The sequence below is a fragment of the Oncorhynchus gorbuscha genome, linkage group LG05 (assembly GCF_021184085.1).
Source record: "Oncorhynchus gorbuscha isolate QuinsamMale2020 ecotype Even-year linkage group LG05, OgorEven_v1.0, whole genome shotgun sequence".
Taxonomy (NCBI): Eukaryota; Metazoa; Chordata; class Actinopteri; order Salmoniformes; family Salmonidae; genus Oncorhynchus; species Oncorhynchus gorbuscha.
In genome coordinates this window covers 49357243-49373619 of record NC_060177.1, presented here as the reverse complement: position 1 = coordinate 49373619, position 16377 = coordinate 49357243, and the positions used below count along the sequence as shown (strand labels likewise).

Sequence of the window (16377 nt, the reverse complement as noted above, 5' to 3'; positions counted from 1 at the left end):
ACATCCCTGAATTGCCTGTGCCTTTAACCCAGGTTCTCAGAAAACAACGTAAGTTTGAGAGTAGAGTTGTGCTGGGGCTGTTGTGAATGTGACAGCCTTGGTTTTTGGAGATGGAGAGGGCAGCGGGCTGAACCAGGCCAACAAACGAGAAGAGTATCGGTGTCCCATTCATCACCCGCTGCCACCCGGGAACCTGGAGAGGACAGGGGAAGGAGAGTAGGAGGGCAGGGGTGAGGGCAGGCAGGGGGAAGCATGGCAGAGTGAGGGTCTTGGATGGTGGAGGAGGTTTCCGTACGCTGTTGTGCCCGACCTTGAGTCTCTCTGATGGAGAGGCTGGTGGGAGGGAGACTGGAAAGGTGATCATGGCAGCACTACCCCCGGCCCCATTAGAAGTGCACGCACACACACACACACACACACACACACACACACACACACACACACACACACACACACACACACACACACACACACACATATATATGCTTTTTAGGATGGAGCCATGGGACGTAGAGGTCAACCTGAAAATAAGCCTCCTCCACCTCCACTTATGTGTACATTTATCCTCGGGCATCTCGGCAACCCTCGCAATGGGAACAGGCTGGGTGAAAAGCCTCAGTAGAATGAGAGAGTGTCTGCATAGTCCACCTTCAGCTGCCACAGTTAACTGGAGTTTGACTTTGGCTCCTTCGAAGCAGCACCCCACACACTCACATAGATACATACATACACACACACACCACAACCCCCCCCCCCCCCGTTAGAGAACTGAGCGCTCCTGCATGCCTTCCCAAGACCCTTTGTGTCTGCGAGCGCCACTAGATGATAGGGGAGAACGTGCGGAGCATCTCGGGGCCCGGTTAACCAGATATTTATGTGGTTGTGAAAAGAGAGGGAGGGAAAAACAGAGATGTATTCTCCATATTCACCCAAGGATTACTTGTGAAATAAATCATGTATTAACACTGCTGCTTTCAAAACTAAACATCTGCCTCTTACGTCGTGCTGGCGAGGTGCCAGCAGCACAGTGCTATCTCTAGCTGGTCGGAGGGAGCTGAAGTTGGGACATGTCTCCTAATAGGGGACCGCTGGTACAGTGTGGTGGCGGTCTGGCCATGAGCATAGATCACTGACCTTCAGGGATTAATAGTGAACGAATGGTTATCAGACATAGACCTTGCTTGGGGCTGCAAGCCATCAGGTTTGATCCTGCAGCTTCCCCCTTCCGGTTGGATTGTAGAATGGTGCGAGAGGTACTGTACTGTATAAACCAGTATGTCTCATGGGCACTGTAGGGTCCTGTTTATGAGATTCATGTGTTTTTGTTTATAAACTAGATGGATAAGATAACTGCATCCTGTTTAGGCATCCCTCCAAAACTGTCTTGGGTAATACTCATGTCCTACAGATGAGCTGCTCAACTTCAATCCTTTTTTAAATATTTTTTATCTAGGGAGGAACTTTGGTAAACAGTGCCGGTGGCTAAGAACTAGATTTATTATCATTGTTTATATCAGTTTTATGAAATTCTAAAGATTTGTTCTCGCATTTTGATATAAGAGCTGGGTCATTCCAACAATTCGCTGACTTTTGAGAAGTGCAACTTTTATTTCACCTAATTTTAACATTCTGTTATAAAGACCACATGTTCAACTTACTTTATAGTAAGTGCCTATTAAGTGCCAAATAAAGTAATCAATCAATCAAATTTTATTGATATAGCCCTTCGTACATCAGCTGATATCTCAAAGTGCTGTACAGAAACCCAGCCTAAAACTCCAAACAGCAAGCAATGCAGGTGTAGAAGCACGGTGGCTAGGAAAAACTCCCTAGAAAGGCCAAAACCTAGGAAGAAACCTAGAGAGGAACCAGGCTATGTGGAGTAGCCAGTCCTCTTCTGACCGTAACAGGGTTGACCGTAACAGGGTTGACCGTAACAGGGTTGACGATTTCATCTTAAATCAGCCATAAATCCCCTTGTGACAGGGGAATTGGAACCTTGTGTGCAACAGGGAGGCACAATTGAATGCAACCTTCACAAAAAAATGTAATGTAATTGTTAAAACGTGTCTAGCCTGTTTATCTATGGGTGAAGGTTTTCCAAATTGCCAAAAAGCGTAGAACCAGCTCGCCTACTTTTACACTCTGATTTGATTAGATGTTCAATATTTATGTAGGGGGAGAAAAATATATAAAAAGGAATAATTTCACCATCTGAAACGAGAGTTCAGCTCACATGACAGGGTTGATCTTAACACGAGGGACAGACGTACAATGGATCCCTAATCACAGGAAATAAATAATAGGCTTCAGAAACGACTTGGTCAAAGCAACAAAAATAATGATGGCTTTACACAATGACGTTAAAAGACTTTGAGACATGTTGGGGTTAAGCTGAATTTTGGCACTTCTTTTATTCATATAATGTACATTGAAGCGTCCGTGTGGTCTATATTAAAAGGCACTTAATTTATTGCAGCAGGGTTTTCAAATTCAATATTGGCGCAGAATTTTCAATTAAAATAGCAAAGGGACGCAAAGGGCACTCTTTTCATGAAACAACCCAGCTGCATTTACCCCAAGTGCACTCCCATGTAGCTCCGTGGTGCTTTTACTCTGAAACCGTTCGGTATTTTGTGATGACTGAAGTTACACTGCGTATTTTGCCGAATCTCTTGTTAAAACGAAAGAAATATGAGCGAGCCAAACCCACGTAGTCGACTATTGATTTGTTGTTATATCTGTGCTGTTCTGCCGTTGCTAATTCTGAGCCTTGGCTGGAAATGGTGTCACCCTGAAAGCATTTAGCAGCTTGAATCTTTACTGCCGTTGTTTCGGAGGTGGAAGAGGGGGATTACGGGCTGTCTGCTGTTACAGAATCAACAAGAACTGTTTCAAATGCCCCCTGGGAGCCTTAAATTAGCATCCTGTCACGTTTTATATGACATTTCAATTTTATTGTGCGCCACAAAAAAAGGGAGGGGGGGCAATTTAAGCACAGCAGCGAGCGGTCACCAGAGTTTCACACTCATCCTGACTGCCGTGGAATAGGCTTAGGGTTTTTTATGATGTGTCTGTTAGGGAAGAATAATATCATGTGAGATGCCATCTTTATAGATGGTGACCCTCCCTCCTTCCCAAAGCCTTAAGTCAGTTCAGAACTAACTGTCTCTATAGAGTTCAAAATGGCTCATCTAGTGTCCCACCCTACGGCAATTCCTCTCAGACAAAAACGAGAGCATAGACGACACATACAACGAGGCATATCCTATTCACGTCTCCCTTTTTTTAATGCTTCGACTTGTGATGAAGTGAATTTGCAGGAACGTCGTCGCCCTCCGATTCACAACCACAGAGTTCAGTCAACCGAACTCGGCTGTGCGTATATGGAGCGCGCTCCAATGTCACCGTAGGTTGTCTATCCTCGACAGACTCTTACCGAGCTCCCAACATCCTAATGAGTGTCGCCTCCATGTCTTCCCACATAGAGAGAACTGCTCCAGACACTTATAGGAAAGGCAAGCTCAGCAGTACGAGAATCAACACACAGCAAACACACACAAACTTGCGCAGATGCAGGGCACGCACACACCAGTGATGCGCGGGTTGACTCATAGCCACGGGGCGGGCGGGTTAAAGGTCATGAAATATTGTGTGGATGAATGGCGGGTGGGTTGAATAAAAGAGACAACAATGAAATGCATGTGTAATTCTTGTGCAGTTCATATCTATAGGCTACATTGAGGTTTTTCTTTCATTATTTGAATCTGGCTAAAGCCTAAGCTTCAGGGCCTAACTACAGCCTACGCGTGCCAAATGCACGCCACTTGCCAAACACATTTGGGAACTTGGGCAGAAAAAGTGAACGTGGTTCCACAGAGGCAAAAAAATCGGTGAAACAGAGAGTTTAAAATAGAAAAGGCAAGGGAGGGCCAGAACAGTAATGTTTGGGAAAGATTTGGTGAAATGGATTCAAAAGAGGATGATAGCAGTGCCGGCTACGCTAACGTGTGGTGATTCGACAGTCCCAAGACGGGGGACTTCAAGGGAACTGTACTATTCAGATGGGTTGAATGGAATAGCAAGTGGAATCTGGACACGGACTGTTGGTCTATAACCTCTCACCAAACGCCTAATATATTAACCCCTGCAGAAAGAAGCATTTCTCGCTGTGAGACGATACACAAAACGTGCCATTTGACTCACGAACAGGAACGAACAGAAAACATGCATCTTGAGAGAGTGAACGCGTGTTTAGGGACCGTCTGTAAAGGTGGTCTCTTTTAGCAGCGTCATAGAAGCCCATTTAGTATTTCAACCACATAGAATATGCATCCAAGCCAAACTGAAACCTTATCAGAAAACATGTCGTTTTTTCACAGCTTTTCATCTCCTTAAAACAAGGTCAAACTGATGTCACTGGGAAATCTTTGCACAGGAAAGTCTTTGCTCTGTGAGAGAAGCGGAGATGAAAGAGGAAAACTTTACAGATGTTGAAGCATTTATTCTATCGATTTACGACATTCTTATGAGCAAGGGTTTATTTCGTCTTCTAGGGCAAGTAATGACTGGAGAGAAACTGCATGTATCTAATTATGATTACACTGACTAACAAATAGCGTACCAAAATGCAAATTATAAGCAAGAAATATCTCAATTAGGCTTAAAATAAATCCCACACCCCCTGTCAAAAAATTGTTCCGCTGTCTCTGACTGCACAGCCCATTGTCTATATCTGCGGGTTAGGGTCGGGTGCCCGCTTCAGATTTGACACTTTATCACGTATAGTCGGTGGGGGTTGCGGTTTATTAGCAATTGCAGGTTGTTGCAGGTGAACCTGCTGACCCACGCATCACTAGCACACACACACACACAGATACGCACACTTTCACTCACACAGACACACACACACACAGTATGGACATATGCACTCGCAGTATTAGTGCAAAGTGCAAATACACACAAATAAACATGCATAAAAACAATTTTTAAAAACTCCAGCAGAGAAACCAGCCCTCGAAATCTTGTGGCTGTAAAATCCCAGTGAGGGAATTGACGTCAGAATGTTTGCCCCTCTGAAACACAGGCCTTTCATGTACAGTACGCCCAGCAGGGCTCAATGCAGTTTGTCTCAGATATGAAATAGAGCGTTCCTCTGCTCCATAAGGTTCTGCTGCTGAGTGGCACTGCACCATATGCTTTAGATTGGACTAAATGATCTGTTGGAGAGAGCAACACACACACACACACATATCCAACTTAACTGGCATATACCGCGCTGCTGTGTGTGTGTGTGTGTGTGCCGTTCTCTCCAACAGATTGTTTTAGTTCAATCTAAAGCAAGCGACGTTTGATGTCATCATGAGGAGAGGTCGATAAGCACTTCTGATGATCTAATGATCCATCAGGAACACCCATTAGGTAAATTAGAACATTATCCCCCGTGCAGGACTTACAGTTGGAACAGCACAGTCCAGATCAACCAAACACAGAACGGAAGCCTCAAAACGCTTGCTTTTATATGCGCTCCCTCTACACCACTATAAGGACTTAGGCTGTTTGACAGACGTTGGAGCAGAGTCATTCCAATGGCAAACAGAAATACAGGCCCACCGTCCCCAGTAAAGACCCAAATCCAGAGAGGGGCCACCGATGATGAATGAGAAACCATTCAATCCTAACCTTACAGATGCAGTATCGTAATTTGATCACCCTGTTTCAGGAGAACTTTCCCGCAATGCAGAACATTTCAAACTTGTAGTGTAATTGAGGTTTAAAAAGGCTTCTAAAAGTTTGACATTTCCACTTTGAAATGTCAGACTCGATATTTCCTTGCGAAAATTAATTATAATTCACATTGTAATTCACATTTCCTGTTGCTGTAGGATTATTTTCCTGCCGTAGCAAACTGGCTCAAATTATGATCCCACATCTGTATGCCCGTGTGCATGCACATGGAGGAGCACACACACGTATGCACACACGCACGCATGCACAAACACACACACACACACACAGCGTGTTTTCTTCCATTCTCCTGGAGGTGCAGAATCCCATATCACTGACTCCAAGTCTGTGACTTGTAGTTCAGAGCCCGTGGCGGTGGGGTGAGAGAGTCAGGGGAGCTGATCGTCGTCTGCGTTTTGTTTATGTGCAACAAACTTCCCTGACATAATTAGACTAGACTTTTTAATAAATGCACCAACGGAGACAGACATACCAGTGGCCCCTGCCACCACACTCCCTCCACACACACATTCATTATGAATACAGCTCTAATGATGGGAAATGAATCAAGTCATCTATTTTCAAAGTTGTTTTCTTTTTCAAGTCAGTGAAATGTCAGCACACATTAGTCGATTACAATGTACCTCTACAGTCCTGGGAGGATGGGTCACAAAGACACAGACCTTGAAGCAAACAAACAGGCCAAATCTTCACAAAATGCAACAAAGTGTTTCATCTGGCTCTCGTTCCTATTTTCCCCCATTTGTGCTGTCCATATTTGGAGAAGTGTATTTTTAATATTATAATTTTAAAAATGTTTACCCCTTTTTCTCCCCAATTGGTAGTTACAGTCTTGTACCATCAATGCAACTCCCATACGGACTCGGGAGAGGCGAAGGTCGAGAGCCGTGCGTCCCCCGAAACGCAACCCCGCCAAGCCGCACTGCTCCTCGACACACTGCATGCTTAACCCGCCAGCCAGCCACCCCAATGTGTCGGAGGAAACACTGTATACCTGGCGATTGTGTTGGCGTGCGTTGCGCCGTCCCACCACAGGAGTCACTAGAGCACAATGGGACAAGGACAACACGGCCGGCCGAACCCTCCCCAGCTGGGCTGCAACACAGCCTGGGATCGAACCCGGGTCTGTAGGGACTCAGCTAGCACTGCGACCGCAGCGCCGCTCGGGAGGCCTCTGTATTTGGAGAAGTTTGAGTAGATGAGTACAGTACAGAGTTGGCTCAGGTGACGATTGGTTACCATTGGGAGGTCTAGCACCGCAGTCTCCCTCTGTCCTTAGCTTGTCTTCCTGTTAGATGTGACTAGGCCTGGTATGTGACACCAGGACTCAGCGTTAGGGATCTGCCTACACTTACACTGTTGACCAGGCCATGGAAACCACATGACAAGTGTGACATAAACTAGTGACATCAGCTTGTTGTAGGCCAGGTTCATCTGGCATCAAACTAGCCTATAACTGTTAAGTAGGGTTAGCGATGGCATAGCCTCATCAAGACATGCAATTGTACAACACCGACAAGAAATAGGACATAAGCCTACAATTCGATTGACTTGTTTGAACTTCATCATGTCTGACGTGTAGCGGACGCTACACAATTTTTGTAGTTGTTGTTGCCGGCGCCGGATCATTTACATACACGCGTGAAAGACATTTTCAAAATGGGAAGGGTGCCAACATTAAACGTCAAAGTCAAATCCTCATCCGAGAAGCAGACACCAGTCTGCATTCTATCCTTCTTTCAACACGCACACTTCTGAAGACACGACACAGGCAACTTTTGACCTTCGCAATGATCTGTGAATGGCGCTGTCATCCAAGACAGATGCACTCTACACTCTATAGCAACGCTTCCCTCGGCGCTGACATTCTAGTGCATTGGCAAGGTCGCAATGGATGTCAAGGTTACCAACAGCAAAGGGGCAAAGAAAAGCAAGGTGAAGGCAGCACAATGTAACTAAAGGTACTGTGAAGTCATTCTGAGGCGTATTACTTGGCCACAGCTGAGCCAGCTGTTCGTATCAAGCTTCTCTCTAGAGCAGGTTGCTCTAGTCTAGTCCATATGTGACTGCTGGGGAGCAGGAAAACACAAGGCTCTCCCTGGCTCTGTTTTTGCTGCATCCCTCCTATGTTTGAAGGCAGGAAATAGGAGTCAGCCCACAGTTCGAGGGGCATGTGGCAATGGTTTATTCGCCTCTGACTTCTAACCTATCCCCTCCGCCCCCACTCGCTCTCTCACACCGCTCGACTGTCCTTCAAAACACTCTCCCCGGTGCCCCGAGAACACTCACCAGGCCCAGAACACAAAGCCCAACACAACCCAACACAATGGACTATGGACATGGGGCTTTGTTGGGCCCAGTAATACAAAACAGATGGGGGCTGAGGAAAGGGGGAGAAAGAGGGTTTGTGAAATATTTGCAAAGAAAAATAACCCTGGGACACTGTCTAATTATATCTATTTGTCTTGTGTGGTTTTTCAAGGAGGCCATGTGGTTTTTGCTGGCTGCATCTAGGTTCATTTTTCAAATATCTGATCCTACAGGAAGAGCAGGGAGAGCAGGACAAGGATTGCGATGGAGGGGAGCGATTGGGGAGCTCTGGGGAGGATTTGGGGTTGGGGCCTGGTGGGTAAAAGATCCACTAATTCTCTTTAATGAGATAAATTAGCCTCTTGTTGTTTCTAGGATGTGGCTGTTCCATTTGATTATTGAAGGCCATGACCAGAGTGTGTAACTGTAGCATTGTCATACACAGGTGGACATTCATTGATGTCAAATACTGCCATGATGTGTAAAGTGGGTTTGAAAATAAGTGGTTTTGAGTAAACCTGCCTGACAATCAACAGGGATAGTGATACTTGATCTGGTCTTCCTTGCCCGTAGGTGACTATCTTTACAAACTACAAGTGAACTTCCTGAAAGGTCACAGGTCACTGTGGTGGTGTAATGCTGAATCAGTGCTATGCTCTTAGTCTGTCTTTGTCCCGAGACAGAGACAGAGAGCCCTGGTTTGCGGCCCTCTCTCCTCCAAGCATGTGCACACCCCCACCACAACAGTCTGCGTCTTGTCTTTATGTCCTCACTCACTCACCCACTCTCACTCCGTCAGTCAGTCACCACATCCTGTCCCAGTCCGTTCTGTCGGTCAGTCCTACAGCAGCTCATTGACTGTTGCATGACTTCTTTTGTACTCTTTCTAATACACGTAACTGGGGGCTTTTCCATTGGCCCGACGCGTAACTCTGTGGTCCATTTTGGGCCTGCTGATGTTCTCAACCGTCAAATGTTGAGAAGGAAGCGCTCGTCACGGCGCGGACGGCGTTCACGATGATAATGATGTCACCTCCGGTGACATCACAGTTTGCTGCCAACAACAAAGCGGGCCCAGTCTTTGGCATTAGAAAGATTGATGGATCCATTTGGCATTCAGCTAAATCCCCCCCCCCCCCCTATTCACATATTCAGATTTCCCCGTGTCCTCGCTGTAAGAGAGAAAACATTGGGATTCGTTCTGCTGACTTTCTGTCTCTATTACAGCCTAGAGAGTAGTCAGTCAACTGGAGGAGAATCTCTCCTGATTTGGCTTCAAGTCTTTGACGCTCTTTAAATGTTTTCTTTGTTGAAAGATGCACGTGCCCAGTCCGTCTCTCTTTCTCTCTCACTCCCTCGCTCGCTTTCTCTCTATCTCTCTATCTTGCTCTCACTCTCTCTTTCTCCTTCTCCTCCTCCTCCTCCTCCTCCTCCTCCTCCTCTGTGTCTGTCCTTGCAGGACCCGGAGAGAAAGGGCTTCATCAACAAGCTGTATGCCATCCAGGATGTGTGCATCAGTGTGCAGAATGCGTTGGATGAAGTAGCCTCCTACGGCGAGAGGATAAAGAAGTGAGTCGTAAGCTTCCTCCTCGGCGCCCGGCCCGCTCCTCCAATGCTCCCTCGTCCCCCCGCTTCCCCGTGCCAGCGCTGTCGGCATCGCTAGCCCTCACCAACCCCCCCCCTGTCACATCTTACTCAGCCCCGCCAAGCTGGCTGGAACACACACACCATGCGCGCGTACACACACGCACCCGTTCATGCACGCACACACACATACGCGTTTCAGCTACACACAGGGTAGAGGATAGGCAGTAAAGTTATTGAGACTCCCAAGTCAGTTCACTTGTAGGGCAATGTCTGAGAATTAAAGGATGCCCCCCCCCCCCCAAGTAGAGAGTCTCGACCAAAAGTGTTTAGTCTAGACTGTTAAATATTTTTCTGTTTTTTTTTCTCTCTCCTTCAGGCCTAATACGTATCTGTCCCACTCTCTCCACAGCACATTTAACTGGACAGTGCCTTTCCTAAGCTGGCTGGCCATCGTTGCACTGTGTGTGGCCACTGTGCTCATCTACTATATCCCCCTACGCTACATTGTCCTGGCCTGGGGTGAGTGCCTGAAACCAAGTTACACCTTCTAAAGGCTTTATAGAGCATACAGAAAGGCTGCATAAAGCACTACATAAATGCTTCACAAGGGTGCGTAAACATACATGGTGCATTCGGTCACATTTGGCCATTCACCAGAGGTACTGTACCATTGTCTTATAAACGCAGTAGTAATATACATTTGTAAGACTACAATGGAACTGTGTAGTACCTTTGCTGAATTTGCTAAATGTGACAAAAGCCGCACTGTGTAGGTTTATACACTGTTTATAGTGTATGACGTATGCGGATAGAGGATTTATGTAGGGCTTATGAAGCCTTTATATATGCTCTATAAAGCCTAAAGTTCTTTGTTTACGGTACCTTTATGTGATGTAACCGGAAAGGTGGGCTAGATTGGGAATGGAAAATCATTCTCCTTTATTGACCCTGCCATGTGGGTTGGTGTCTACTTCCATGGCACAGTTGCTCAGGGAACAAGCTCAGTGAGCTGAGCATTTCAGACAGAGCTGAGCAGCACCTCCTTGAGGGGTGGAGAGGGGAGCTCTGGTCTCTAATGGCGTCTGCACTCGTCTACTGAAACACATTGAGTTACCTTGAAGGGCTCAAAGAGGGCTTTGATGACACAGACCGAGAACGAGAGGAGAGAAAAATAGAGGGGGAAAGAGAGAGAGAGTGAAAGAGCATGGGAGAGAGAGTGTGAGAGAAAGAGAGAGAGAAAGATAGTGTGTGATTGAAACAGAGGAGTTTGAGAGAATGAGAATGACAGTGGGAGAAAGAGAGAGAGAGAAAGAAAGAGAAAGATAGTGTGAGAGAAAGAGAGTATGAGAGACACAGGAGGTGTGAGAGAGAGACAAATAGTGTGAGTGAAACAGAGGAGTTTGAGAGAAAGATAGTGTGAGTGAACCAGAGAGAGAGAGAGAAAGAAAGAGAAGGTAGGCGAGCTCTTGTGACCCATGCGCTGAACAGCTCTCTCCCCCTCTACCTGCAGGGGTGAATAAATTCACCAAGAAGCTCCGTGACCCGTACAACATTGACAACAACGAGCTCCTGGACTTCCTGTCCAGAGTCCCCTCAGATATACAAGTGGTGGGTGTGATTTCGTCCCTTCTTTCCCTGCTCCCACTCTTCTCTCGCTCTCGCTCTCTCTCTCTCTCTCTCTCTCTCTCTCTCTCTCTCTCTCTCTCTCTCTCTCTCTCTCTCTCTCTCTCTCTCTCTCTCTCTCTTCCTGATTTCATTCCACGTCCACAGAATGAATAATGTTTAAGTGAGTGAAGACCTTTATGGGCTGACTGATTGAATCCATCCAGAAGTGGCTCCTATAGAGATGCTGTTGTGAGCAAGTCATTATAGATTTAAACCAACAGTTTAACCACCCTCACGCGGTTTAGTTCCACATTAACCGTGAGATCAGATTAACACTGCGGTCGCTGGGTTAGGACGGTGGGGTTTGATAAACTCTTAACTCCGACGCTCTAACGCGCCCAGCCAAGGTGCTGCCTCTGTTTAACTGCAATTAAACGGCAGCTTGTGAAAGTGAGCCTGTTATGCGGGCGGGAGGGGCGGCGTCCTCTGTGACCGCTAAGCAATGCCTGGTGCTCAGGGCTGCTGAGAGCAGACGCACACCCGACCCAATCCCCTGCCACATCGGTGCTTCCCCTTTGATCGCCTGTTGGCCGCCACCTCTTTGATCTTTACAGGGTCGTAATCCTCCGCCCCCAGCCCCGCCCCCAGCACGCCCCGTGCTGTTTTACGGTATTCCAGAGCCATACCAGTGGCAAGTAGCCCCGACCCAAATGAGGCCAAGGTGGCCCTCTGCTGAGGTGCAGCCACCTTGCACACCTGGAGCCGGAGGGGCCGGCAGGTAGGAGGGCTTTACGAGCCCCTTAATGAGGGGTGGCTGGTCGGGATAGCTCAGGGACGCGCGCGTGCACACACACACACATACATACACACACACACAGGCAGACATGCGTACGCCAACACACACACGGGCGAAAGCATGCACACACACAGACACACAGCCCACGGACCCTGGAGCTCTTGCTACTGGTGCTACTACTGCTGCTGCTGAAGGGTTAATTGGTAACAGGTTTCAGCACCAGGTTGCGACACCCTCGTCTCACACCACTATTCCCAGCCAAATATAACTTCCTGATCACCGGACTGGGTTCTCCGCTCCAGAAGCAGAACACTGCGAGCTCCGTGGCTAAAATCGGACCAGAACGTTCTGCCCTCCTCCGATGTGTTGTACTCTCTCCTCTGCACTGCCTCCGGTGGTGGGTTCCCCACATTGCCTGTGTTTCTAGGTCACAGGGGCCTGCGGGGGCCAGGTCAGGGGAGGATGAGGCTGGAGGGCCGCAGGCCTAAATGGAGCATCCCCTCCCCGGCGCGTCTCCAGCCGGCCAGCTCTGCGGATAACAAATGAAGTGCTATTTCAGGGCCCTCTACACCTCCCACGCTGTCCCCCTGGTGGCCCTCTCTGAGGCCAGGGCAGGGCCAGCTCGGCGCTCCATGTCATTTTAGAGGTGCTTTGGAGCAGCCGGGACTGATGGCTTTCGAATGACTTTACATACAAAGGGCAGACAGGCTGCTGCGCCACAGGTTGGCATGCTCTGTGTCTTTTCTGTGGAAGAACGTTTGTACTCTCTCTCTCTCTCTCTCGTTCTATCTCGCCATCTCCCGAAGTCTCTTTCCCTGTCGCTCTCTGTCTCTCGCTCTGGGTGTGCATGCGTGCGTGTGGTCTCCCAGGTGCATATGTGTTTATTGTATAGCTTCCCACATTTATTTGATTTGCCGACATGTGTACATTCACAGAGACCGAGATTGTCTGTGGGTGTGTGTTTTGTGTTTCGAGAGCAATGGATCAAGCAGCATATTGCTGCTCGTCAGTTGCAGCATTGTTCACGAGGCGGCCATTGCTGAGGAAGTGCTGGCGGTTGGGTTGGTGGGGCTGGATGGCTGCTACTCCCTCAGCTCTAGTGAACCCTGAACAGTGCACTTTCACTACAGCTACAGGGGGGCCTTTATAAAAATGTGCTCTTCAGCTCACTGACCCTGGGCCTCAAACAGCACTGTGAACCCCCTTTAAAGACCAGAAAAAAGGGGGGTACATTGGTTGAAACCTCTACCTACTAGCCAGTTCACCTTGTCAGCTGCTTCGTTTTCCTCCGGGCTTAATGTTCTTCATAGGCTGTAACTATAATAACTGCCTTGTATACTTCCCCCTCTGGTTAGCTGGCTGTGATTTCTATACCAGAGTAAGTTACCTTGCATTCTAGGCTAGGGGAATCTTTCATGTGCCCTAAACGAGGCCAACAGACATAATCAACTTAAGTATTTCCAACCTGCCATTTGGGACAGCTCCGTGTACCAGCATGCTTTATGATGCCATTAGCCATGTGAGCTGTGGACTGCATAAGTAGGAAGATAGCAATTAGCATAGCAAGTGCTCCTTTATAGCCAGCGTAAAGTAGCAGGTTTACTTTAAACCCCTCCACAGAAATAGACACGACTCGTCATTGAACTCCAAATGCAGGCTGGGGATTAATTTTTTATTTATTTATTTTTCTTGATTTTGAGGATGGCTCTTATTGGCTGCTGAGGAGGGGATCCCAGAGGTCAGCAGGTCAAAAGCAGGGAGTAGGGGACTGAAAAGGGCCGAACCTACTTGTGAAATACCATCCATCACATCTTCCACTCTGCTCTGCCACAGGCCCCCTCATCGTCCCTGGGACACATTTCAATCTTTCACTTGAAGCAAGCAATTAGTCTCCACTCAGCAGCCTACAAACTTGCCGGGAAAACGCTCCGTTTGTTCTTTGTCTGTTCGCCTACTTTCACCTTGACATGCTTCTTCTCTGTGAAAACTCAACAGGAGTACTGTCGATTCCCCTGTTTATGGGTGTCGGTGCGCTGGCTGTTGTTTTTGGCACCGTTTAATAACCCTAATGCAAGGTTATAGGCATCACAAAAGATGAAGCCTGCAGCAGCTTCCCCCCCCCCCCCACTGTAGAAACAGCATAGTGTAGTGTATCATTAAAATGCCCTCTCTGCCTCCTCTCATTGGCTTACTCATATCTGCCTTTTCCCGCTCCGCTGAGAGACCCGAGAGAGAGAGAGAGAGAGAGAGAGAGAGAGAGAGAGAGAGAGAGAGAGAGAGAGAGAGAGAGAGAGAGAGAGAGAGAGAGAGAGAGAGAGAGAGAGAGAGAGAGAGAGAGAGAGAGAGAGAGAGAGAGAGAGAGAGAGAGAGAGAGAGAGAGAGAGAGAGAGAGAGAGAGAGAGAGAGAGAGAGAGAGAGAGAGAGAGAGAGAGAGAGAGAGAGAGAGAGAGAGAGAGGTGCGGAACACCGGGTCCCGGGACGCCGCCACCATCTGACACTGCTAAACAAAATGCTCTCTGGTATGCGCGGCGCCCCCTCCGCAGTGCACACTTCAAAGGCTGTTTTGTAGTTTGGAGATGGGGGAGAAGGGAGGAGGGCGGGTGGCGAGGAGCGAGGGTGGAGCAGCCTTTGAGCAGCGCCGGGTCTTTTACCCACTGTCTCCCAAAGATGTTATCTCTGTGCTCCACACTTTGTTTTTAAACAAATTGCTAGCTCACTGTCGTCACCTTTTTCCACTCCCTCTCTCTCTTTACCCCTTTTTTTTCTTTTTTTCTCACTAGCTCCTCTCCCGCTCCTCTTTTTTGAGTTTAACTAGCTCGCCACGTTTTCTTGTGCGGGGCGGTGTAGCTTTATTAGGAAGGGTGAGCGTGAGCACCAGCGAGCGGCGCCGCGAGTGCTGCACGGCGGGCCTGTCACCTGGAAGGTGGAAGGGAACAGGTGACGTGTGGGAGAACGTCTCTCCCTGGCAGCTCTTCTGAAAGAGATCTTTTTTTTTGATTGAGCTATTATTGTTTTTCCCCTTTTCCTTTTCTTCTGTCTGGTTCCCTCCCTACGATAAGGAAACTAGTTTCTCCCAAAATGCAAACTTTTGTTTGTCTAGTTTTGATTTTGATTTGAATGGCAACAGACATTCCCAAATTGCTAAATCTTTTTTTTTTTTGGGGGGGGGGGGGGGATTGTAGGCGTTTTATTTTATAATGGGGCACTAACAGGCAGTGATCTCACAATATCCTGCTTCGGATACTTTGTAGGCGTTTTCCTCACTCCCTGCATGCTTTTGAAAATATGCCCAATGTTGTCCAATGATATATGAACAACAGAACTCAGGAGTCAAGGACTGTCACTGTGCTCCAGAAAGTAACCAGAATGGCTCCTGGCAAAGCACTGAAAGTGAACCTGTCCCACCCCCCAAAATGTGCATTTCACTCACTCACTCACTCCCTCTCTCGTTCATGAACTCATTCACTCCCTCACGTATGGACATGGCAGGATCTCAGCCTCACCCGACGATGGCATCCCGCCAGTTCTGCGACGGCCCCCTAAGCTCCCATAATGAAACTCTGACTGACACAGCGCAGCCCTGCATACCAGCAGCAGAACAGATGGGACGGGGCCATATAAAACCTGTGTCCCCTGGGCTTCTGCTCCAGTGTCTGCTTCAGTTGGCCAGACGAGAAAATTATCCCCACCCACATGAGAACAGTATCTGTCATCACCCCCACTGTTATGTGGCCGGACCTCTCTCTCTCTCTCTCTCTCTCTCTCTCTCTCTCTCTCTCTCTCTCTCGTTGTCTCTCTCTCTCTCTCTCTCTCTCTCGTTGTCTCTCTCTCTCTCTCTCTCTCTCTCTCTCTCTCTCTCTCTCTCTCTCTCTCTCTCTCTCTCGTTCTCTCTCTCTCTCTCTCTATCTCTCCTCTCTCTCTGTCTCTCTCTCTATCGTTGTCTCTCTCTCTCTCCCCGGATCTGTGCTCATCACCAGAACCAGTACAGATGTACAGGACCACTCTTCTAGTTCCTCCACTCTGCAATCCTCCGCTCCGGACCTCTCTCACAATGCCCATTCACTCAACCTTATTTGTTCAGCTGCAAATTGATCCTGTGTTTTGTCAGATGTTCTGCTTGTAGGCCGTGGACAGCGGCTCTGAATCAGCCCCGTCTGCTGCGCTAGCAGAGGAGGAGCCTATGGTCGCCAGTCACCGATCCCTTTATGGGTGAAACATTGGTGGTGTCTGCTGTTGAAGGGGTGATGAAATAGCGTACAGTGTGTGGCTGGTTGGGGGGGGGGGTTTAATGCAATGACCGTGTGATGTGCCTTGAGTCATGTTGTGAGACA

The 16377-nt window shown here is 48.0% G+C and overlaps 1 protein-coding gene across 8 annotated transcripts in view; it reads left to right on the top strand.

Moving 5' to 3' along the window:
* Positions 1-16377, top strand: part of mctp1a (multiple C2 domains, transmembrane 1a) — a 276577-nt gene that overhangs the window by 254790 nt on the left and 5410 nt on the right. For all 8 annotated transcript variants that reach the window (XM_046350033.1, XM_046350031.1, XM_046350026.1 and 5 more), the window contains 3 exons: positions 9518-9627; positions 10055-10164; positions 11156-11253. In XM_046350033.1, the coding sequence (XP_046205989.1) occupies positions 9518-9627; positions 10055-10164; positions 11156-11253 (318 nt within the window). The remainder of the gene's footprint in view (positions 1-9517; positions 9628-10054; positions 10165-11155; positions 11254-16377) is intronic.